Source organism: Cottoperca gobio, chromosome 13 (assembly GCF_900634415.1).
Source record: "Cottoperca gobio chromosome 13, fCotGob3.1, whole genome shotgun sequence".
NCBI lineage: Eukaryota > Metazoa > Chordata > Actinopteri > Perciformes > Bovichtidae > Cottoperca > Cottoperca gobio.
Window position 1 is genome coordinate 23,210,873 of NC_041367.1, and position 25,875 is coordinate 23,236,747.

The following is a 25,875-nucleotide window of genomic DNA, read 5'->3' on the forward strand; positions in this document are numbered from 1 at the left end:
GCCTGGACTAGAGGATCTTCCTCCTGTCATGACGTGACAGCGCTGTACAGTGACTAAAAACAGTGCAATTTATATTATCAAGTTAATGTACAGTAGCTTAACGTGGAAGTACATGTAATTGAAGGCGACAGCTAACTCCTCCCGGTGCTAACCTCAACGTTGGCTGTTCTGTGAGACTTGACGACGGAGGAAACAACGAAGTGTTCTTTTATGTCACACGGATGAAATGAATGCTCACTGGGGAAACATCAGTGTTTTTCAAGAGGACATAATTGTGTCTTGTGGACTTTGACGTCTCGTCGGAGAAGAAGGATCATAAGGATAAACAGATAAACAGATAAACAACAGTTCTGTGTTGACACTAGTGTTGCATCCTTCAGATTTGTTATGCTCTATTGACTGTGGACTACTTCATGGATGTTGGCTAGCTTTATAGGTTGCTACAACTTGTATAATTTAGATAGGAGCAGATTTAATTATTCAGTATCACCAGACAAGGTAACGTTATTCACGTATTATTGTTAGCATGTTTGCAGCGACCTACTATGGGCAGCGGCTATGACGCTCGGTGTAGCCACAGGGTTATGTCACTGTCAGGCTAACAGATAGCTCGGTGTCTGCAGCTGCTTTCAATCTCTGCATGGTCATGTCCAGCAGGGTTGGCATCATGTAGACTGTCCCCCTGAACAGGCTAGGTGACTGGGGACACACAGTGTGTTCGTGAGCCTCCTTGGAGAGTAACGTAAAGCTGGATTGCAGCTATCCAACTGGGTCAAAGACTGACAGCTGGCACTGGCACAGTTTAGCTCAGGATTGTTGTTTGCCATGCTTAAATCCGTCTGTTCTGTGTGATATTACAAACATCCCAACCTATTTAGAGGGCGTGTGAATGCATCATGTCCTGACTGCATCTCTTATTTATGCAATAAGGCACATCAGAGCAGCCTGTCATGAAGTAAATCTGCAGTGCAAGAAGCAGTATCACTAGGACTGAGAGCATCATTTGCTCCAGGATTATTTTCGGAAGAGGAGAGCAACATTTACAGCTACCCACCAGTTCTCAGCATCCGCTGGACCACCAACCCATCGCAATGGAGACTGTGGGAGATTTTGAGTACAGCAGAAAAGACCTGGTTGGACATGGAGCCTTTGCTGTGGTGTTCAAAGGAAGACACAGGAAGGTAAATAAATAACTTCCCTGCAGGGTTGTCTTTCCCTCCTCTCCCTCTTCCCTTGCAGATAAAACTGGGCAAGTAGACAGCTTCATTTCAAAATCTGGGTCAGTCAGTGGCAGAGCAGAATGCAGTTCTGCAGCAGCGTATGTGGGCTGTCAGCTTTTTTGGGGGTGGTAACGTTGCCCTGCTTTTAACATCTTAATCCAGTCTATACTGCACAGTCATGCTGTGACAGGTGATTTCAGTGTTATTGCATCAGCCTGATGTTAGTTGTATAAGTGTATTTATGCCGCCTGGTTCATTCATGAAATGGATGAGTCAGGCAGCGGGGAATGACTTGCTGACGTACTGAGGCAGGAGGGAGGATGGGGTGCAGTGTTTTTCCTTTGCCTTTTTTAGGATACAAGCCTCCCTTATGTAAGAGCTGCACAGTTTTCGTTCATACTAACGCACTGGAACCTATTACATTATCAACATGATGCTCAGAAATTGAAATGACTCATTACATTAGACCTGGTTGTGTTTTTCTATCATGAAGGTACAGGAATGGGGAGTTTGTTTGTGTATGTGTGACAGAGATGCAGGAGATGACATCATGTTGCCCCCATTGCTACTGTTGTGAATCAGATGGTCCTGATTTCGTAAAGAAAGCCACATTAGAGTATCCCCACACTCCCTGCAGTAATTTGGGCAGATCGGCAATCGATAACTAGTCCACAGCCCGGAGACTTAGCTGAGTATAGGCCTGCAAACAATCACCCAGTCATCACTGGAAGCTGTGCATCTAGAACATCCATCCACGGCTCACATGCCTTCCTGTCTTGTTAAAACGGTCCTGACGTGATCAGTGTATTTACTGTTTAAGTCCAATCATCTGCATGCCATTTAGCCTATTTATAGGATTATTTCCACCTGGGAAGAAGAGGAAGGTTAGAGCAACCTGCCTGCAACAGACACTATGGATTACTACATTGTTTAGGCAGTGTTGGATGTTATGGGCTCCTGTTGCACTGTAATATCAAGAAATAGGAAAACTGTGTTTTGATTCATTGATTAATCTTTGAGCGCTACCTACTTAATATGAATAGTACTAGTGAGTGTTGAGACAAAGTATGGTTTCTTTCCAGATAAGACAGGAAAGGATAATAAACCTTTTCAAAGTTTCTCTTTCCTAGGATATCAGATTCCCCCCCGAGGTAAATACTGTATATCAACTGATTTATTTAAGAATAGCTTGGGATAAATTCATACCTGTTAATGTCACACACAGATTATTACATATACATATTACAGGCTTTTTCTTGATGCGTCATCTGTGTGTTTGTAAAATCTTTTGAGGTATTGGCTAAAAATCAATCTTTTAATTGCCCAAGTAGTATGATGATACTCCTTCGTTGTCATAGTCTTCTGTCTCCTGTCTATCATAACATCTTTGGCCAACTTCTGGTTGCAGTTTTGCTGACGCTAATCTTTATGATGCTCACACCTCTATAATCGGCTGTCACTCAGAAATAAGATATCGCATTATTCTGGAAAATGAAAGCGTCCTTTTGTCTTTGCAGCATGACTCTAAGTAGAGGATAGATGCTTACTCTGCACTGCTCAGTTCTACATTATGCGGTGCACTGCCCAGCCATTAATTTAGATGATAGAATGCCCCCACCCCACCCCCAAACCTCTTCACCCCCCAGCATGACATGAAGGGCCAGTGGGTTCACTATTTCTTCTTCTATGGTTGTAGTGTCGGCCGCTCAGTCACACTTGGTTGGGCAGGCTGTCAGGGAGCTGGGTATGGATACAGTTCAGTTGGCAGTGTGTTACACACACACACACACACACACACACACACACACACACACACACACACACTCACACACAGACTCATGTCACTCACTCGCCTGCTAGAATCTATGCCAGTGCACCCGCAGAACAAGAACATCTCCTTTTAACCTAGATTCATTTGGAAAGCACGTCCTTTTATTCATAGAATGCCTTCCATAGTCTCCCATCTAACTGACAAGGTTGATTACATTTGTCCACACAATCTGTGTGATGTTCTCAAGGGCATTGAAACAAGCCAGGTCTATTTCTGTGTGCGTGTGCAGCACATGCTCTGACAGCCTTTGAGCTCACGTGAGCTCCAAAGGTCTGCTCACGGATCTCATCTGGAAATATTATCTCAGCCCCGTCTCTCTTAGCTTTTAGTGTAAGTAGGCTGGCTCCCGTTCTAACTGTCATCTGAGTGCCTTGTCATTCAGCATGTCATTCAGAGCAATAGGCTGGCCTGGCAGCCAGAAACCCAAGTGCTGCTATTGGGACAGCTAGAATTTCCTTCATCCTTTTGGCACACACGCACATAAACGCACACACACACACACACACACACACACACACACACACACACACACACACACACACACACACACACACACTCTCATGCACACTTGAATACTGTATATATCAAGATTGGGTCAATTTATTATTGTCACATTGTTTAAAAATAAATAAATAAAATGACCACTGCAGTAGGTAATATGAATAATATCGTGATATTAATATGTATATTTTTCTAGTTTGAGTTGGCTTTATTATAATGAATATGTGTTATATCCTCTGATAGTGTGACAACCACTTTCCATTTACCTTTGACACAAGTGGCATTGTTGTTAAGTTTAAACAAATTGTTTTAATATAAACACATCTGCTCTGTGTTCTGCAGAAGACAGATTGGGAGGTGGCCATCAAGAGCATTAATAAGAAGAACCTGTCCAAGTCCCAGATTCTTCTTGGCAAGGAAATCAAAATATTGAAGGTGAGCATGACCCTTAATTGCCTCTCACTTATCTCCTCAATGTATTTAAAGAATGATCTGACATTGACCTTGTGTGAGTCTGCGCCTTTGTCAGAAAGGAGCCTTGACTTCCCTGATAGAAATATCAGTAGAGGTGATTCCATTAGTTGCTGTAGCCTAGTTAATGTTCCTGCTAACGCATCTTGTTTTTCTGTTCTGTTTTTACTCAGGAGCTGCAGCATGAAAACATTGTGGCGCTTTACGATGTCCAGGTAAGCTTTTATTTTATTTTAATTTATTTTTGCATCAAATTGATAAAAGCTTAATGGAGAATGAAGTATTCAACAGTATTCCAATATTTATCTCCATTGAGTGCTGGTTGCTCTGTCTGAGACCTGAGATGCCTTGTGTGTCAAGAGGATCAATGTTGCTAGTCTCTCAGTTTAATGCTGAGTAACGTCTGGGCCACACTGCCTGCGTGGGCAGTGCATCTGCGATGCCAGAAAGTACAGACTTGCACGGCTCCATAGATTCATAGAGTATCTGCGTTATGGAAGGCAAACTCAATATAGAAAGAACGGGCTGGCAGAGCCGGAGCAGCGCTGTAGCAGAAATGCTGCCTTTGTTGCATGATAGTTCAGCAGTTCAGCGAGTTGCCTTTTATCAGGTGTCTGTACGTGCAGCAAAAGCTTGTGTTGTTTCTTTAGATATAGAAACGACACCATTCCGTATTGTTTTGATGTATAACAAGTTTGTCAAGATCACATCTCTGCATGATGAGAGCAGAAAACTGGATGTGAAACTACAATACCATGCATTTCTAAGAATAGATTTTTACAAAACAACAACACCCAAACAAACCTGTTTTTAATGATTTTTGTCCAAACTGTGAAGCCTTTGGAAAATATGAAATATGACTCGAGGGGATAAATCTGAAAGGCCGTACTGTCAGTACACGGTCACATATACAGTACGGTGAGTGATGCCCATCTGAGGCGTCCATGAAAGCATGTTAATGAGCACAAACAGCTCAAATCCCGTTTGTCCTCTGGTTGGGAACTTTGCTTCTAGGCAGAGTCCCATATCACATATTCCTGACACATCCACTTTCAGATCCTGGTGGATAAAAAAGTGTTTTGAAAATAAATACTTATTTGTGGGAGGCAGAATATTATACTGTGAATTGTTCATTATTTTTATCACTGGTCCTGTTGTTTGTACTGTTGAGCGGCTGTTGGTCAGGAGGTAGAGTGTCGGTCGGAAGGTCAGTGGTTCGATCCCCAGCACCTGCAGTCAGCATGTTGAAGTGTCCTTGGGCAAGATACTGAACCCCAAATTGCTCCCGATGGCCAACGGTGTGTGAGTGTGTGTGTGTGTGAATGTTTATCCCTACTGACGAGCTGATGTGCACCTCTGACTCTGTATGAATGTGTGTGAATGGGTAAATGCTGACATGTGTTGTAAAGCGCTTTGAGTGATTGCAAAGATTGGAAACATGCAGTCCATTTACCATTTGTAGTGCATTAGTGATGTTATTTGTTGGAGGGTTGCTCCATCTTCACTGATGGTGGGTGTTGTGGGAGGCTCTGATTGCCTTTTTATGCAGCGGTTTGCAGCCACACAGCTTAAACAGATGTTTGTCTTTGTAGTTTTCAAATACAACTTTTGGAGAACAGAGTCTCTTTGACTAGCTGCAACCAACAGCAAATGATTGGATTCATTTTGACTTTTGAATTATGCGTGAACACAAACATAGCTATGGTTCTGTTGAGAGTTTTGAACAATCGTAATGTCTCCCTTCTTCAAACTGTTGTTCTGTCCTTACCAGCAGATCATAGAAATTCAGTTTTTGATATAATGTCCAGAATTGGCCATAAGAAAGCTTCACATTAGAGTGTACTTCCAGTAAGGACTTACAGAGGGAGGAAAGGGGAGTGAGGCAGACACAGTTGAAGTGATGATGAAGCACTTCCCACATAATAATGGTACTTCCTGTGTTTACGTAAGCCTCCCAAAGGACCTCTGCCGATCAGTCCATACACCCTTTCACTCCTCCACCCATCTCCTCATTCCCCCATCTCCTCATTCCTCCATCAGTCCTGCTGATGTAATAAACCTCTTGTAGAGGCAGACGGCTAAGGAGCCCAGTCATCACTCAGCCGGCAGAATATAGTAGAAGAGGAAGCTTCCAGCAGTGCAGTGACGAGACCTAAAGAAACATAATACATAGATCATTGTGATTTTAATAACTGGTTCATGGTTTATGTCCACGAAAACCAACTGTTTTGGTTCCTTGATTGATTGCTGTTGAAAAAAAAAGAAACCTTAAAGAAAATGTTAATTTGTAATTCTTTATTAAGCACGCACACAGGTTAATTAACTTTAAAAGAAACCTAGTGTGAGTCCCTGCTTCTGTGACAGGGCCTTTAACACGTACAAAAAAGTGAAGTGTACAAATGTTATAGGGAGTTATGTTGATGGAAGTAGCTTCATGTTTTAGGGTTCAGTCTTGCATTATATTTGGGCTTGTATTATATTTATTGTGCTATAGGTTGATTATCTGCCTCAGGCATGACTCAGGCATGAATGCCAAAATAAAGGCCTTTATATCAATAGTGATCATTGTATTTGGCCGGTCCCCTAAACTTAACCTTAAACCCCCTAACCTCGGCCCCAGAAAGAAACTGCAACGCTGCTCATGTGTTTGTCTTGATGCTCTCTGTCCCTCACTTTGTGTGGTTTGAGTAAGTTTCTTCATGCACTTCCTCTCTTTGTTTGTTGATTTAGTTTGCCTGCTTACTGTCACCTCTGCCTCTGTTGCCTGTAGCACTCACTGGTCTGGTCTCGTAGCGCTTTAGGCTCCGTGTCTCCTTGTGTCTTTTTCTTACCGTCTGGCTTTTCTTTATTCTGTCCCCTGCAGCATTGGTTTGTCTGCTGGGAGACACTGTATTGGTGTACATGTCCTCTCTTGGTGACAATCAATAGAGTTTGTTGTTTTGCAACCCTTTGGTAACCACGACAAACTGGGACCCTCCCCCCCAAACTCTTATTGTTTCCATTCCTTATTGATTTGATCTGTTTATCTCACTTTTTCCAGTTTCTTGCTTACACATTTTGCCATTTTTCAATACCTCTTCTTGAATCCTTCTGGCTTCTGCACAGCCTCCTCAGCTGGTGTTGTTGCTGGAACAGAAAATGTAACCAGAGCTTGTTTGTGCAACTGTCTAGTCACACAGCCTGTATTGTTTATTAGAAACGGCATAGATCTTTAGTTTTTACTACTTTTTTTCTAATTGGTTACTTTTCTTTTGTAGCCCTTACTAAATGGCTGTCCACTGTTGGAATTTTAAAAACATCTGTAACTCCTGAAATATATCTAGACTGTTTTACTCCAATCAACCTTAACCAACTAACTTCAACAATCTCATCGTCTAAGCCATCAACCTGTCTTTTGGACCCGATTCCAACTAAACTGTTTAAAGAAGTTTTACCCTTAATTAACACTTCGTTATTAAATATGATCAACCTGTCTCTATTATATGGCTACGTACCAAAATCCTTTAAAGTAGCTGTAATAAAACCACTTCTGAAAAAGCCTAGTCTTGATCCAGAGGTTTTAGCCAACTATAGGCCGATATCTAACCTTCCCTTTCTCGCTAAGATCCTTGAGAAAGCAGTCGCAAAACAGTTGTGTGACTTTTTACATAATAATAGTTTATTTGAGGTTTTTCAATCTGGATTTAGAGTTCATCATAGCACAGAGACGGCACTGGTGAAAGTTACCAATGACCTTCTATTGGCATCAGACAAAGGACTTGTCTTGTTAGACCTCAGTGCTGCTTTCGACACTGTTGATCATGACATTCTACTACAGAGACTGGAACATTGTGTTGGCATAAAAGGAACCGCACTAAGCTGGTTCAAGTCCTATTTATCTGAGCGATCTCAATTTGTACTTGTTAACGATAAATCCTCCATGACAGCCAAAGTCAGTCTTGGAGTTCCGCAGGGTTCTGTACTTGGACCGATTCTATTTACCTTATATATGCTTCCTTTGGGCAATATTATAAGGAACCACTCTATAAACTTTCATTGTTATGCGGATGATACCCAATTATATCTATCAATTAAACCAGATGAAACCAATCAATTGGCTAAACTTCAAGCATGCCTTAAGGACATAAAAACTTGGATGTCTAGCAACTTTTTGATGTTAAACACAGACAAAACTGAAGTTATTATACTTGGCCCTAAACGCCTCCTGAAACGCATTTTCTAATGACATAGAAGCTCTGGATGGCATTAACTTGGCCTCCAGCACCACTGTAAGGAATCTTGGCGTCATCTTTGATCAAGATCTGTCGTTTAACTCCCACATAAAACAAATCTCAAGGACTGTCCTTCTTTCATCTACGTAACATTGCAAAAATAAGACACATCCTGTCTCAAAATGATGCAGAAAAACTAGTCCATGCATTTGTTACTTCAAGGCTGGATTACTGCAACTCATTGTTATCAGGTTGTCCTAAAAAGTCGCTTAAGACTCTTCAGTTGATCCAAAATGCAGCGGCACGTGTAATGACTAGAACAAGGAAACGGGATCATATTACTCCTGTATTAGCTGCTCTGCACTGGCTCCCGGTAAAATACAGAATAGAATTCAAAATCCTTCTCCTGACTTACAAATCAATTAAAGGTCAGGCTCCAGCATATCTTAAAGATCTCATAGTACCTTATAAACCAACTAGAGCATTACGCTCCCAGACTGCAGGGTTACTTGTGGTTCCTAGAGTCTCTAAGAGTACAATGGGAGCCAGAGCCTTCAGCTATCAAGCTCCTCTCCAGTGGAACCAGCTTCCAGTTTGTGTTCGGGAGGCAGACACACTCTCCACATTTAAGAGTAGGCTAAAGACTTTCCTTTTTGATAAAGCTTATAGTTAGGGCTGGCTCAGGTTTGCCCTGGATCAGCCCCTAGTTATGCTGCTATAGGCTTAGACTGCCGGGGGACACCTCCCTGCTCTCTTCCTTCTCTCCCTCTCCCTTCTTCTCCCTCTCTATCTGTATGCATTTATGTATGTTACTAACTCACCATCCGGGGTATCATCCCCGGAGTGTCTGTCTCTCATGTGGCAGGTTGCCACTGATAAAGTTTACGTCAGGATCATGAATCGTGACAGCGCCTGCTGACCTGGTCCTGCTGGACACCGGGAAGCCTTATTGACATTTTCCTGGATTCATCCAAATTTTCTATTTCTTTTTTTTCCAACACAACATAATTTCTGTCAAATGTTGTATTTGTACTATGTTGTTTATCCTGTACACACGACATCTATTGCACGTCTGTCCGTCCTGGGAGAGGGATCCCTCCTCAGTTGCTCTCCCTGAGGTTTCTTCCATTTTTTCCCCTTTAATTTTGGGGTTTCTTTTAGGAAGTTTTTCCTTGTGCGATGTGAGGGTCTAAGGACAGAGGATGTCGTAACCTGTACAGTCTGTAAAGCACACTGAGACAAATGTATAATTTGTGATATTGGGCTATACAAATAAATTTGATTTGATTTTGATTTAAACATTTCGAACATTTTGGACGGGCATCAACAACATTAGTTTAACATCTGTGTTGAAAAAGGTATACATGTTAAGAAGTGTATGAAAGAGCTTACATGTAAGAGTAGAGCACCTGAAACCTGCTAACCTGCTGAAATACTTCTGTTTGCCAACAGTGTGCCAATGTTCTTGTCTTTGTCAATAGGATATGCGTTACCTCTTTATATTAGGGTTATAATGGCCCATTAACCCAGCCTTCTGACCTGTATGTTGTATACTCTACAGGGGGTTACTTATAGGCCTGCTGACTTAATGGCTGCTGTGAAAGGGCAAGTCTTTGAGTCGATAGGAGCCTCATAAAGAAGTGTTTGACCTTTTCATAAGCGTGATGCTGCTTATGCAGTGGTTCACCTATGGTTCAAGGATGCAGGTATGGACTCACAGCTGTAGTCGAGGCCCAAGATATGGCGTTGAAGCTAGTTCCAAGATTATGTGCAGGTTTAACATCAGACTGATTGAATCCTGTTTAAGAGCAATATTTACATACTGTGTCTCTTCAGATATAAAAGCCTTTTTTACCAAATACCTGGCAGATGAATGACATCCTCATCAGCTGTACTGTGTGAATGGCTAATTAGAAAATATAAGCATGCTAAACTAAAATAGTGAACATGGTAAACATTAGCCTCTGAGCAGCCGCATCTTAGCGTCATTTGGAGCTGGTTACAATGCACCTTGGCCTCAAAGCCCCTCTGTGCTCACACAAACTCAAAAAGCTGCTCGCATGGCTGTAGCATCAGGTGTAGCTAAGCAAGCATTTGATAGATGGCAATATGCAGGAGGAGAAGTTCAACCCAAACAAGCACAGAATTTTCAAAGCAGGATTATTTTAATAACCTTTCATACGAAACTGATATATCTTCCAAGCAGCTTTTGAAAATATGACCGATATTTAAGTCACATCAAGCAGGTTTACTCTGGCGCTGTACTGTTGGTTTTATCAGCATCTGTTCCATTGTATTGTTTAACCTTAAACCCGATTGGATCCTAAATTATAATATTTTTAAACTCAGTCAAGATCACGCCACAGCTAACTGTTTCTATTCACACTGCTGCTGCTACTTGTGTGTATGAGCACATATAGACTAGACTGCATTGTGTTGATCTAAACACTGAATTAACACTGATCAGAACTGCTTAGCTCGTTTTCCCTATGTTGGGTTTAGTTACACAATGGAGGTGTTCGTTCACTCGACATCACATTGTGACACAATAAGTTAACACCCCACCGTACTGCCTCAGCACTTCTTGTGTTCTTTGCTGAATGCACAAACGAAAACAGTCACAATTCTTTCTCAGGACTTCCTACCCCTGCATGCTTTCAGTGGGCTCTGAGTTTAAAATCAGTAATATTTGCCTGAGTTAGTCTTAAAATGTAAAGCAAACTGATTATGTGAATGCCATTTAAATGTGGTGTTCATCAGAAGATATGACCAGTAGGTTAAAGCATTGTGTTAAAACATTTTTAAATGTTACTTTATACAATCTTAATAAATCCTTTATCTGTATGGCCTTTGCCAGCTTTTATGAATGCAGTAACACCTCAGGCTGCTATGTGAATCACCAGCTGCTTTAGTGGGTAAAGAAGGAGCAGCTACCTGCCTTCCCCTCAGAATAGCTGTGCATTGACTGCAAAGACTGCAGTGCTGGATGTGGGAGTATGTGCACCCATGACAGATTGCAGGTCCTTATTCCAGCTGTAGTTTGGAGGAGCTCTGCTCATTTGCTCCTTTTAATGACAGTCTTAAGCACACAGCGGAGTGCTTCCCCATCCTCCTTCATGGAGAAGTTAATGTTAAGCAAGCTGCAGCAGTGTGAGGTAGACGGGCTAATTATAAGGTGTCCTGTGTCAAGTCTCTATGGCTCTCCACTCTCCTCTCTCTCCTCTCCACTCTCCACTCTCCTCTCTCCACTCTCCTCTCTCCTCTCTCCACTCTCCACTCTCCTCTCTCCACTCTCCACTCTCCTCTCCTCTCTCCACTCTCCATCTCTCCTCTCTCTCCTCTCTCCACTCTCCACTCTCCTCTCTCCTCTCTCCTCTCTCCACTCTCCACTCTCCACTCTCCTCTCTCCTCTCTCCACTCTCCACTCTCCTTTCTCCTCTCTCCTCTCTCCTCTCTCCACTCTCCTCTCTCCACTCTCCTCTCTCCACTCTCCTCTCTCTCTCTCCTCTCTCCTCTCTCCTCTCTCTCCTCTCCTCTCTCCTCTCTCCACTCTCCTCTCTCCTCTCTCCTCTCTCCTCTCTCCACTCTCCTCTCTCCTCTCTCCACTCTCCTCTCTCCTCCTCCTCTCTCCTCCACTCTCCTCTCTCCTCTCTCCACTCCCCACTCTCCACTCTCCTCTCTCCTCTCTCCACTCTCCTCTCTCCACTCTCCACTCTCCTCTCCCGGTGTCCTGTGTCAAGTCTCTATGGCTCTCTCTCTCCTCCTCCTCCTCTCTCCTCTCTCCACTCTCCTCTCTCCTCTCTCCACTCTCCTCTCTCTCTCTCTCTCCACTCTCCTCTCTCTCCTCTCCACTCTCCACTCTCCACTCTCCTCTCCTCCTCTCCTCTCTCCACTCTCCTCTCTCCGCTCTCCTCTCTCCTCTCTCCTCTCCTCTCTCCTCTCTCCACTCCTACTCTCCTCTCGCCTCTCTCCTCTCTCTCTCTCCTCTCCTCTCTCCACTCTCCACTCTCCTCTCTCTCCTCTCCTCTCTCCTCTCTCCACTCTCCTCTCTCCCGGTGTCCTGTGTCAAGTCTCTATGGCTCTCTCTCTCCTCTCTCCTCTCTCCTCTCTCCACTCTCCCTCTCCTCTCTCTCCTCTCCACTTCTCCCACTCTCCACTCTCCTCTCTCCTCTCTCCCTCTCCGTCTCTCCCCTCTTCATCTCTCCCCGCTCTCCTCCGCTCTCCTCTCTCTCTCCTCTCTCTCTCTCCTCTCTCCTCTCCTCTCCTCCTTCTCCACTCTCCACTCTCCACTCTCCACTCTCCTCTCTCCCTCTCCTCTCTCCACTCTCCACTCTCCCTCTCTCTCTCCTCTCCTCTCTCCTCTCCTCGTCTCTCTGTCTCTCTGTCTCTCTCTGTCTCTCTCTGTCTCTCTGTCTCTGTCTCTCTCTCTCTCTCTCTCCTCTTTCTCTCTCTCTCTCTCTCTCTCTCTCTCTCTCTCTCTCTCCTCTCTCTCTCTCTCTCTCATGCTGCAAAGCATAGCAAAGCATAGCAAAGCTTTACTGAGCAGTGCACAGTTTGTATTGTTGTGAACTGGCAATAGAGATAATGGGACGTGTGTTTGCTTTGTTTTTACATTGAAAAATCATTAACCATTCATCTGAGGTGGCCAGAATTTAAAATTCCCAGCCAACTGCTCATTTGCCTTTTACATCATTGTGAATCGCCTACCATCCATCCATCAATCCATCCATCGTCTACCGCTTATCCGGGGTCGGGTCGCGGGGGCAGTAGCTCCAGTAAACCCAATCTTCCCTTCTCCGGGCCACATCCGCCAGCTCCAACTGGGGGATCCCGAGGCGTTCCCAGGCCAATGAGGAGATATAATCTCTCCACCGAGTCCTGGGTCTTCCCCGGGGTCTTTTCCCAGCTGGTCGTGCCTGGAACACCTCCCTACCACATGCTATTAATTATAATGTACCTATACGTACATAAGTATTTTGATCTTATGTAGACACAAAACTAAATTCTGAATAACCAAATTTAATAAGATCAAATTTTTTTGAAAAAGAAACCAACCAACAGCTTTGCCTAAATGCTGTTATTGATGCAAACAAAAACATAAAGAAATTGGTGGGAATAAAAGTTGGTGTAAAGTAAACTGAGGAAGAGGGGGGTGGAGGTTTGTTTATGAAGTGTTTTGGTTTGTGAGCCAATCTTCACAAAAGCTGATGTTGCTCCCAAGGAACATTGTGTTCTGGCCCGGAGAGGGGCCCCCGGAGAGGGGCCCCCAGCCATGCGCGCGTACGTGCACGTGCGCGTGCGCGTGTGTGTGTCCTAATTACACATGGTATTGAGGCAGGACTGATTGACGAAAAAAAGAAGGGCCATTGCATGTTCTTGAATACTTTTCAGAGGGGATTTTTGGAGTTTGCCGAGTTTTCCTAGAAAAACCTGCATCGCTGGCCTCGGTACACATTCCGTACAGAGCTTTGATTTCCAGACGTGTAACTGGCTGAGACAGAAGCTCAGAGGAAAACACTGTTACTGCTTGCTGAGGCACAGGCACACCATCACAGTCCTCTGGATGGAACATGCGCTTAGGTTTTATGTTTGATCAGCACACTCACAGAATCTTCAGTACATGTCTCTCTAGCATAAATAACAAATGTTTCTTGAGGACCATAATTCAGCTCTCGGCTATAGGAAGTTTATAAAATGTCTGCATTTCACTATCTTGGCATTTGGCAGGCAGGTGGACCTTTTATGGGATGTTCTGTTCCTTTTCTTTACCCTCTTTACACAAGATTGAGTCACACTGAAAATCAACAAGCAATCCTGACCTTTTGTCCTCTGCACATAATTACTGTTTTCTTGCTGCTGTCACTGACAGTCATCTGTCACTGTCATAAAGCACAGACTTAACTCTCAAATTACACCAGTTTACCCAGAATACGCCAGATTACGCATGTCGCTTGCTTGACAAAAGCCCACTGCCTCAACATAAATGCTTAACCGCCCCCCTTCCCAGCACACTCTTCTCCACCTCCACCCTCTCACTCCAGTTTGGCCATATCCCATCCCCCATATTGTTACATAACCACTCCTGGACTGTGACACAATAACTGAACGACTAACCAGACACGGTGCTGATAGGGCTCACATGGACTCTTGGCAGTCTGGAGTATTTGTGTGTGTATTGTGTTGTCAGTTTTAATATCTCAGGATAATAAAATCATCTCATGCTTGTGTCCAGCCTGCAGATTTAGTGTCTTGTGAAACGGCTTCAAACGTGACATGAGTATGACAAAGTCATGATGACGGAGAGGTTATTTATATCATAGTTGTTTTTGAAATATTTTGTGCTGGAAGGGAATGTTTTTGAGCCCAGCCCTCATCTGGCAGCCAGCCATCAATGTCCGAAGTACAACACATTTCATTTCAGATGCAGCCAATGTGTGAACAGTAACTTCTAGAAAACATTTGTTCAACAGTTCAAACGGTCGTCACTTTCATAACTGTGAGCTGCTACTTCCTCTGAGCCCTCACAAACAAAGGCTGCCCTATGTGCTGCTTTCACCATCTGCCTCTTGAAATTCATCTCACTTCATAGCAATTAGGCAACAAACCAAACTGAGGCCACTGCAGCAGCCAGAGACAACAACAAACAAAAAGGACAAAGCACACTGAATTAGATAATTGTTTCTCTAGGCAGCAGCTTGTCTTAGAAGTACTCAGTATCTGCTCCTGTAGATATCAGTTCCCTGTGATGTTGGGGAAGGGTTACTAGAGTTTGTGATTGTGTAAGAATGTTCTTCAGCGACAATGGGGGGGGGGGGGGCCAGCCATCACTAGCATCTACGTCTGTCTGTCTTGTGACATTTTACTCCCATCCCCCTTCCCTTCCCCAGATTGTGCTGCAAAATACATGCTCATTATGTAATCCCCCTCTTGCCCCCCTATCAGACACATTCTCACACACATACTGTCTGATTGAATACTGGTAGCCCGTTCCCCACTACCACCTACCCCAAGAGAAGGCACTGTATAGAATTTGGAAAAGACTGAGCTACTTCCAAGCCAAACAATCAAGCCCCATGCCGGGGGCCACACGTTGGTTGACGTGCATGATGGCACAGTGCTGTAGCTGGTGGTCAGACCACGGTCACCTAGTATTTGTTTATATATGAAATGGTTTGAAGGCTGGGAAAAATACTGGATTAGTTGTTGTTGTTGTTGTTGTTGTTGTTGTTGTTGTGTATTGCTAGCTAAAAGGTCTAATGGTCAATAAAGTTTGTCAATATCATCCGGCTCATTCCACGTACAAGCAAGTTACTCAGTAAAAAGTTTTGTTTTTTAAATTTTATTTTATATTCCTCTTAATGTGTTTTTTTCCCACGCTGGGGATCAATTAAGGTGCATCTTATCTTGTATTATGCTGTTATTATACATGTTAAACCCAAGCAATATGTATGTATGTATGTGTAATACCAATACTGCCTTTAATAATGCCACATTAATATGGTAATGTTGTTTTACTGTATTCCATATGTCGCTTTACTGGTTCATAAACTGGTGTCTCAGGCTTCTTTGTTTAAACAAAGACATTAGGGCTGCAATGATTGCTTTCAATATTCATTCATCTTTGAGTTTTATTGTTCTCAATAAATATAGTGAATATGGGGGAAGTTTCCGATTATGATTTCACTCCAAGGTGGAATCTTCAAACTCCTGGTTCTGTCTGGTCCAAACCTTTTACAATGTTCACTTTAGGATCATTATTCAAAATAGTTGCAGATGAATTTTCTGTTAACCGACTAATCAACTAAACATTTCGGCCCTTACATTCCTTTCACACAAACCTTTATTCAATGAAGAGAAAAAGAAGTATCAGAAGTACACGGAGAGTTGTAGTACCAATGTTTTGTAAGAACTTTTGGAACATCAGGTACTTTACCGGTGTTTTGACGTCATAGATTTTGGCCCCCAAATAGTCCGTAGTTTCCGATAGTCCAGGAACTGTTGGGCAGATTGTTGCTGATTGGTTAAACACAAACCCCAGGGCTGCTAAGTTCAGTAAACCCTTCAGTTACGTGGGTAGCGAGCACTAGGTGCCACGAGAATCATTCGGACAATGAAAGCAGGTTTGTTGAGTTGATGCTTGAAACTAAATTATATGTAGTTAGACTTCCTGACTGGTCTAAAAAAGAAACATGTGTAAAATAAGCCTAGATTCAGTCACTGTGACTCAGTACCTGGAACTAATTGGTTATAAAGGGATATTAAACTTTTCTACAGAATCAAAGTAGTATTGAAAAGCAAAGCTAGCAAAGCTAATTTGCTGGTAACACTCGCTCATTTGATTTCCTCCTTGTGAGTGATCCCTTCAACATTAAACACTCAGACATTTTGGTCCAGTTCTTATAGAACGACCTTTACATTTCATGGGAAATGTCATTTTGTAAACACAGTTAAGAGAGCATTTCCTTAAACACTATAAGTATGTTTACGTGCTGATTTATTTTTGAATGAATTTCCAGCTCAAGCTATTGCTTGCAGTTGACCGGTCCCCAACTAAAAGAAGTTCCATCATGTTTCTTTCTCCAGTGTGCGATGTCTGTATACCTAGAACTATTAGCGGTGTCATAAGCATTAAACAGCATTTTCAAGAGACAAAAAGTGTCTCGTTTTCTTACGGCTGTGTGGTTGAACTGAAGAAGGGATATTTATCCTCAAGCAGTTTTCAGCTGCTGTAACTGATTCTGTGTTTCTTCTCTTCCAGGAAACACCCAACTCTGTTTTCCTGGTCATGGAGGTAAGTGAGCTAACACCGTCTGTTCATGTGTTGTCACTTGTTTTTGGAAAAGTTTGAAATGTACTTTGTTACTTACTCTGAACACTTTCTTTATTACAAGTAACAGAAGTGATTGCACACTGATGATGATCACTGGCTGTCAGCACGTGTTCTTGCCTGTTTGGCAGGCTCCCCTGCTAACCTCAACCCTCCCTTTCTCTTGCCCTCTCCTCTCTTGTTTTCTTTCATATTGTGTCTTTAATTTCTCTCTTAGCTTGCTGACAACCTCTGTATCCTCTCCAACTTTCTCTGCTTGTTTCGCAACTCCGCTGGCTGCAGGGTAGAAAACAAACTATGACTGCACCTCAAGTTACTCACTGAACTCACTGAACACACCCATCTGTTATCTAGGAATCATATTCCCCGAAAGCCTTTACTTTATATCTTATTGTGATCTATGTTTAGACGGCTCTACAGTATACTCCATCAATTATCCTTTGGAATCTTGTGTGGTTGGATCAGCTGTCATAGACAGTTACTTTAATTAATATCAAACTGTTTTCATTATGTTGCTTTCACAGGTGGAACACAAGACAGTTGGTTGTTTTAGAAAAATAGCTTATCTTAGTTAAATTTGAAATGTTCAGCTTTTAAATGGTTTACAGAATATTTACGGGGTCAAGCCCTCGCTGCACTTTGAGGCGTGTCTTATGCTCAGCTTGTCTTGCTCAAACATTGGTGGATGTATCGGATGAAAGTGGTAAAAGTTGAGCGCACGGAGCCAGGTGTAATCCCAATGGAGAGAATACTGTGCCATTTGAACACTGGAGGGTAAAAACACCATGACATGGGAACAATGTTTGAAGGGAAGGAAGATGTTTGTCTTGGAACATTTGGTGCAGCGTTATGCCAACATGCAGTAGCAAGCAAAGTTTAGGTTGGGCACGGTTAACTGTAAGCGGGCCAAACAGCATGGCAACTTGATAGATGGCTAACTGCATACCTCTCTGTGACGGTCTTTAAATAGTTGCCATTAAAGTGTGAAGCTTTGCTGAGCCTCAACTGAATTCTGTTGTGTCTGGCCGCACTTTCACGGCCTCTGTAAGTGTGTATATTTGACCCTTTCTGCCAGTGATGGACAGACGGGTTGCAAATAAATGGAAAACCCAGAATAAATAACTGTAGAAACCTAAAGAAGGAAGATGCTTCAGTACGGGAAACGAGGGCTCACTCAGTGGTTTGAGATGTTAACAATGATGTAAATAAGCTGTGGTAGTCACCAGATATCAGCCTAATTAAAACCTAGGGATGATTGTGAAGCATCAGACAGCGCTCTCCGCCGCTTTCATCAAAACACTAAATGAGGTCATATGTTTTGGACAGATGCTGGTTATCGGAGAAGCGGGAGCACTGAAGCCCTTTATGTTCCTTTTAATATGTCACCTGTGCATGATGTTCCCTCAGAAGCAGGGAAGATAGAGAAGAAAGCAGGTTTGCACTGAGGATCCCCGTGCAGTGGAAGTGGACTATAACTTCATTCAGTCAGCAGTTACCTTTCTTTTCCTCCTTCCACACCAACCTCGTCCGTCTGTTCTTGTTGTCCCTCTTGAGAACTAACTGCACCGAGCAGAGGTTGTCAGCACAGATAAAGCTCCAGTGTTTCAGCAGATTAACTGATGAGCCTTTACTAAAATGTGCTTCACAGCTTGACATTGTTGAACCTGAATTTAGTTATTGCTGACGGCAATTGTTTTGTCTCCCCACACAGTACTGTAATGGAGGTGATCTCGCCGACTATCTGCAAGGTAAGCATCACACTAATGTGTCTGCCACACACACACACACACACACACACACACACACACACACACACACACACACACACACACGCAGATTATTGTTCATCACAACAAAGTTACTAATGCAGAGGAGGAAAAGCCATGTGACTGCAGTTGTTATGAGCATGCATTTATTATCTTTGTGTGTGTGTGTGTGTTCTCTATGTGGGGGATGTGCGTGTGGGAACCACTACAGTTTTGTACAAAGGGTTCCTTCTTTATTTTAGAGCCAGTCAGTGTTTCCAGTCTTTCTGGTCATAGAGCAACAAGTCAGTCAGTTCAAGCTGAAATGAAAAGATACATAATGGGCAGATATTGTTTTGAAGTTCAGTTTGAACACGTTTCAGAACGCCCAAATACCAAAAAGTAAAGATTGAGAGCATTTAGCAGATGTATACATACTGATACAACCCTCACCAACAACGCAGTCCTACTCTGGGCCAAAGTCTGAGATGTTGCATGTCATTCCTGATCGAGGCAACAATTTAGGATTTTTAAAAATGAAGCCTCTTTCGCAAACAAGTTTTCTTTCGCTACCATAATAACTTTAATAAATACTTTACAGATTGTTTGTACTTGGAGTTTAATGATAAGATGTCATCTAGGCACCACGTCACTGCTGGTTGCCCTTTAATTATCATCATAATTGACCTTAGAAATAGAGTTTGACTTGAATCTTACATCCAGTTCAACTTAGATTTCTTCCAGAGCTTTGAGCTGCAGCCCTTTCAGCCACGTCACATGTCATTCACACTGGGGGAAATCTAGAAAGTGGGCTGCTCCACATTTGAGCTTCAGGATGGGGAGCTCACAACATTTAACATGATGTTAAAGAAAGTCATAAAGTGTTATTATAGTTGCTGTGAATAGTTTAAAAGAGTTACAAATGAGGTCTGCTTCTGGAATCTCTAATCCCTCCAAATAAATGGCAGTTTGCCAATCCATCAGTTAGATAACACACCTGTTCCATCAAAACACTGATTGTGTTGCTGGAACAGCTTCCTTATCACTGTTCTTTTGCATAATGTTCCTCCCCCACATGTCCACATTAGCTACCAGAATGAGTCACGGTCAGATCTGTCGGTGTACCCATCCTGACCTTATCAGACATTGTGGAGTGTTTACTTAGGTTTTTCACCAAGTCTGTGAGAAATGTAGGTAAATACAACCTTCCATTACATAAGAGGATCTCACTAGTGAATGATTCTAATAATTACACAACTTTTCCATGTTAGGAAAACCTAATCCTAGATTAATGATAAAGTCACTGCCGACACTGTAGTCACAATGGTGTGATGGAGAGAGAATACTTTTACATCGGATTAAATTGATTCCACTACGACCAGGGGAAGAGGACCTTCACTAACTCCACTTTACACTATTTACTTATTACTTATCAGCTTTAATCAAGCTGCAAGTTGGAAATGGAGGAATCGACTTGAATCAACGTTTACTGCACAGCAAAGCACACAATGACGTTTAGATTCTGCATTAGGAGCAGTGGGCAGCTACTACACAGCGTGAGGGTCCAGAGCCTTGCACAAGGGCACCTCGGCAGTGCCTTCAAGGCAAACTGGCACCTCTCCAGGTTCCAGTCCACACGCCATACTCGGTCCGTTCGGGGACTTGAACCGGCAAGTTCCCAAGCAAAGTCCCCGTGGACTGAGCTACTGCCACCCTGTATTTTCTTACTATATAACATATAGACTATGAATCATGTGAGTGCAAACAAAGGAAACAAATCAATGATGTGCTTCATTAGGCTGCAGGCACCTGAATAAGATCAATAGGTCAGCCCTAAGATGGCTATCTGGGGAAAGGGTTGACAAGAAGTAATGAAGGAGTCCTGTGGAGTTTCCTTGTAAACAAATAAGGATTGATTTCATTCATTAATTGTCATTTATTTATCTCTCCTCTTCTTAAGCAAAGGGGACACTGAGAGAAGAGACTTTGAGGGTTTTCCTCCAGCAGATTGCTGCTGCCATGCGCATCCTCAACAGCAAAGGAATCATCCACCGTGACCTGAAGCCACAGAACATCCTGCTGTCGTATGTGGGTCGCAAGAGGTCCAACATCAGTGGCATCCGTATCAAAATAGGTGAAAAAGTACTTTATTGGTCTAAGATGTTTTACATACTAGATTTAATATCAAAATGCTTATGTATGTAATATTTCCTACCTTTTCATCAAGCCATAACTGTGTCAGAGGGCTAAAATAACAACTTGTGTGTGTGTATGTATGTATATATATATATATATATATATATATATATATATATATATATATATATATATATATATATATATATATATATATATATATATATATATATATATATATATATATATATATATATATATATATATATATATATATATATTATTTTTTTTCTCTCAAACGGCTTCTTAAAAGTCCTGCTGCCTTTTAGTTGGTCCAACATTTGAATTCAGAGGCCAAATAAAATGACTAGTACAGGTAAACACTTTTAGTCAGTAGCAGAATGAGAGGCACTGGGTATGAAAGAGATCAATTTGTTTTCCAAACATGTTCTGTATACATAACCTTGACTATCCAACAAATAGCTACTCTGCTCTCCACACTTAAATGATCTTATTTTGCAACTACAGTTTGGTAATAAATGCATTTCTGACAACACTGATGGTCTTTTCCATCACTGTCTTCGCTCTGTTCTGAGTGCAAGACCATTTTCTGCACGAGTTACTGTTCCCAGTGTTTGTCTGCAGTGTCCAACAATAGTGGTTTGTGTTTTGAGTAATAATAACACGTGTGTACTGACTGCTTTGTTTCATGCTTCTGTTCTGCAGCTGACTTTGGCTTTGCACGGTACCTCCAGAGCAACATGATGGCAGCCACACTATGTGGGTCACCCATGTACATGGTCAGTGTGTTTTACTCTATTTGTTTTGTGTGTGTCTAGAATTTCTGCGTTGGTCAGTCATTTTAAAATGTCTGCTTTCACTGCAGTATGTTGCATAACTCTCCCTGCACTGCCACTTTACTTGTGACCTTTCCTCCTTCAGGCCCCAGAGGTCATCATGTCCCAGAACTATGATGCAAAGGCCGACCTGTGGAGCATAGGGACAGTGATTTACCAGTGTCTGGTCGGCAAGCCACCGTTCCAGGTGAATGCTGTGCACAACAAACCTGTAGCAGATGCGTTTGTAGATGCGTTGTAGATGTGTGTGTAGATGTGTGTGTAGATGTGTGTGTAGATGTGTGTGTAGATGTGTGTGTAGATGTGTGTGTAGATGTGTGTGTCTTTCTGTGAGTCTAATTTCTATATTCATATTTTCAGGCCAATAGTCCCCAAGACCTGAGGATGTTTTATGAGAAGAACAAGACTCTACAGCCAATGTAAGCCACAAAACCTCTTGTCTTTTTGTTTATAAGGCTCCTTTTACAGTGTGATCTGGGCTGTCCCAGATAAATTGTGTGGTGTGATTGTGGTAAAGTGCAGATGGATGACGTGTGTCTGCTTGCAGCTGTTGTTTTGAAGTCACGGTAATAGCATGGCTCTATGGATGGCAATGTTGGTCATTCGAGAAAAATGACTGTATTTTAGTCTAGACTTTGTTCTATCTGACATGCCTCAAAATTGATGACAAGAACCAAAGTATTAATGTTCCCATGCTCTCATTACCCAGCATCCCAAGGGAGACCTCCCAACAACTTGGTCACCTTCTGCTTGGGCTGCTGCAGAGGAACCAGAAAGACAGGATGGACTTTGGTGAGTGGTAGCATGGTAATTTAAACATTAAATGATGAATGCATTGTTCAGGTTTGGTTTTTACACATTCTGAGATCTGTCGTGATGTTTGTTCTCTGATCTGTTCTGTCCTCTAACCTCTCACTCTGCAGACGCGTTTTTCAGCCATCCTTTCCTGGAGCCATCAGCCACCATTAAAAAATGTAAGCACAAAGCAAGAGCAAGATAACTTATTGTTCTACCCTTTCACGTCATCCAACTTGAAGAGTTAATTCATTACATATTTAATCCCCTCAGCATGTCCGGTGCCGGTGCCCAGCGCCTCCAACGCAGTGACGGACAGTTCCTGTGGCAGCTCCCCATGCATCCGCTACAACTCCCCTCCTGTGAGTTTGATATTACTTCATAAATCCTCATTCAAAGGGGATTACACTAACACTGTAATACAATAGTAACCATGCCTCCCCTTTGTGCTCATATTGGGACTGCCTCTCAGTACGAACATTACCTGGAGAGGTGCTAGTTCTCATCCTGGGCACTGCCCTTGAGCAAGGCACCTGACCCCCCCCCCCCCACACAGCTCCCTGGGCGTAGCTGCCCACTGCTCCTAATACTAGGATGGGTTGAATGCAGAGGCTACATTTCCCTGTGTGTATACATTTGTGACAGTAAAAGTGTTTTAGTTTTTTATCCAAAAGAGGCAAATAAAAGGACCCTCTATAAAGACACACAGTATATATACATTTTACACGCCAAATTACTAAGACCCATTTAACCTAACCCCCTTTACTATTGTCAATACTTCTAGTTGTAAATGTTGCAGCTGCTGCTACGAGTAAGTCCACTGCTCGTTATAATAATCTCTTTGCTCAGTGGCCCATCTGATCTCACAGCAGCAGTGGGAATGCAGGGCAAGTTAATTTCCCAGGATGTCAGTGTTCTCTCTAACAATGTGATTACATCAGTTTGACAGTCAGCACTGCCCTGCCTGGAAGCCTTAATTGCATCATTCAGGAGGCACACTACAATTTAATCCTCTTTCTCCCTCTCCCTCTCTCTCTCTGCCAGTCTCTCCCGGACATGCAGACACTAGCAGAAGACGGTCTGTCGTCCCCGCCGCTCGGTCCGCCAAACTTCCTACAGCTGTCCAAAGAGTCTGCAGGAAGCACCAGCAGTAAGAACTCGTCATGTGACACTGACGACTTTGTGCTGGTGCCGAACATCTCTACTGACAGCTGTGAGCGCCAACACACAGACTGTACATACACATTCCAACTGCTGGATCTCCCCCTATATTCACGCAGGCTGATTATTTGAGAGGGAGATCACCTCTCAGAGCTCTTGTGCGTCCCATATATCGTATCAACTTTTGACCAAAACTAAAACAGTAGCATGTGGTGTGTTTAGCTAACTCAACCAACCTGCTGTGCCTATTATACTAAGTGGGCTGTCAATCTTGAAATACTTCCATATCATTGGTTTCTGTGACTTGATTGGTTGTTGGTATGTAACTTATTGACAGTATATTAAAGTTAGAATTGTTCTAAAAAGGGATTGATCAGTGATATGTTCACATACTCCACTGTACTTACAGTATGAGTAAGTGACAGATGGGTACACAAATAACCGGACATCTGCTCTGTCTTGAAAGCAGTCATTAATAGACACCACGGCTACCAAACATATGTGAAGGCACATTCACTACCAATGATACCTACAGCACACACGGTCAAACACACTCACACGCATGTCACCAAATACACCAACAGTAAATTAGACAGCTGCTAACCATTTAATGCTGTAATTGTAGACAGTTCACAAACAGAAGGTACACACACTTACCCTCTTGACTGGTAAAATGAACCCTCAAACTCTGCAACTGACACGCACGCACGCACGCACGCACGCACGCACGCACACACACACACACACCTGCTAGTCCTCCACTCAAACAATGAACAAGGTGCACAGCATTGGGAGTGTCAGCTGGCATTTTGAGTGGCATTTAATCACTTAATATTCTTTCCTTCTTTCTCCCTCCTCAGATGACCAGCCAATGGGAGTGGGTCGTCGGCTGTCCAATGAGTGGGGGTGAGTACGATGCTATCAACCAAATACGTTTGGATATTGTAAAGACATACGCTTTGAAAACACCGAGTCATCTCGCATAATGAACCCATGCTAAAAGCTATACACGAGAGAAATTAAGTTCTATAAAGAGAAATTAAAACTTCACAGGAACCCTGATCCAATAAGCAATAAAGCCGTGGGAGGCATTAATGCATACACAATAAATGAAAATAGAATTAAAGGTGTAGTTCGACATTTTGTGGAATACCCTTATTTGTTAGCCGGTTATCTTAGCTTAGCATAAAGACTGGAAACGGCTAGCTTAAACAAAATCTGCCTATCAACACCTCCTGAAAGTAATCCGTACAAAAATACATTACAGTTCATTTAGCTGACGCTTTTGTACAAAGCAAAATAAGTGCAAACAATCATGAGCATACAACTCCAAACAGCAAGAAAATATCTCATATATATAATTTATTTTTTTTTCTCTCAAACGGCTTCTTAAAAGTCCTGCTGCCTTTTAGTTGGTCCAACATTTGAATTCAGAGGCCAAATAAAATGACTAGTACAGGTAAACACTTTTAGTCAGTAGCAGAATAGAGGCACTGGGTATGAAAGAGATCAATTTGTTTTCCAAACATGTTCTGTTACATAACCTTGACTATCCACAATAGCTACTCTGCTCTCCACACTTAAATGATCTTATTTTGCAACTACAGTTTGGTAATAAATGCATTTCTGACAACACTGATGGTCTTTTCCATCACTGTCTTCGCTCTGTTCTGAGTGCAAGACCATTTTCTGCACGAGTTACTGTCCCGTGTTTGTCTGCAGTGTCCAACATAGTGGTTTGTGTTTTGAGTAAAATAAACACGTGTGACTGACCTGCTTTGTTTCATGCTTCTGTTCTGCAGCTGACTTTGGCTTTGCACGGTACCTCCAGAGCAACATGATGGCAGCCCACACTATGTGGTCACCCTGTACATGGTCAGTGTGTTTTACTCTATTTGTTTTGTGTGTGTCTAGAATTTCTGCGTTGGTCAGTCATTTTAAAATGTCTGCTTTCACTGCAGTATGTTGCATAACTCTCCCTGCACTGCCACTTTACTTGTGACCTCCTCCTTCAGGCCCCAGAGGTCATCATGTCCCAGAACTATGATGCAAAGGCCGACCTGTGGAGCATAGGGACAGTGATTTACCAGTGTCTGGTCGGCAAGCCACCGTTCCGGTGA

The 25,875-nt window shown here is 42.7% G+C and overlaps 1 protein-coding gene across 1 annotated transcript; it reads left to right on the forward strand.

Annotated features, from left to right (window-relative positions):
* On the forward strand, positions 1–25,875 carry ulk2 (unc-51 like autophagy activating kinase 2). Its single transcript, XM_029446571.1, has 16 exons — positions 1–1,181; positions 3,895–3,987; positions 4,197–4,238; positions 16,993–17,025; positions 18,773–18,809; positions 20,767–20,940; positions 21,669–21,742; positions 21,885–21,986; positions 22,160–22,218; positions 22,509–22,591; positions 22,723–22,773; positions 22,868–22,956; positions 23,639–23,807; positions 24,616–24,661; positions 25,670–25,682; positions 25,771–25,875. The coding sequence occupies exons 1-16, from the start codon at positions 1,092–1,094 to the stop codon at positions 25,873–25,875; spliced, it is 1,260 nt and encodes a 419-aa protein (XP_029302431.1). The 5' UTR covers positions 1–1,091.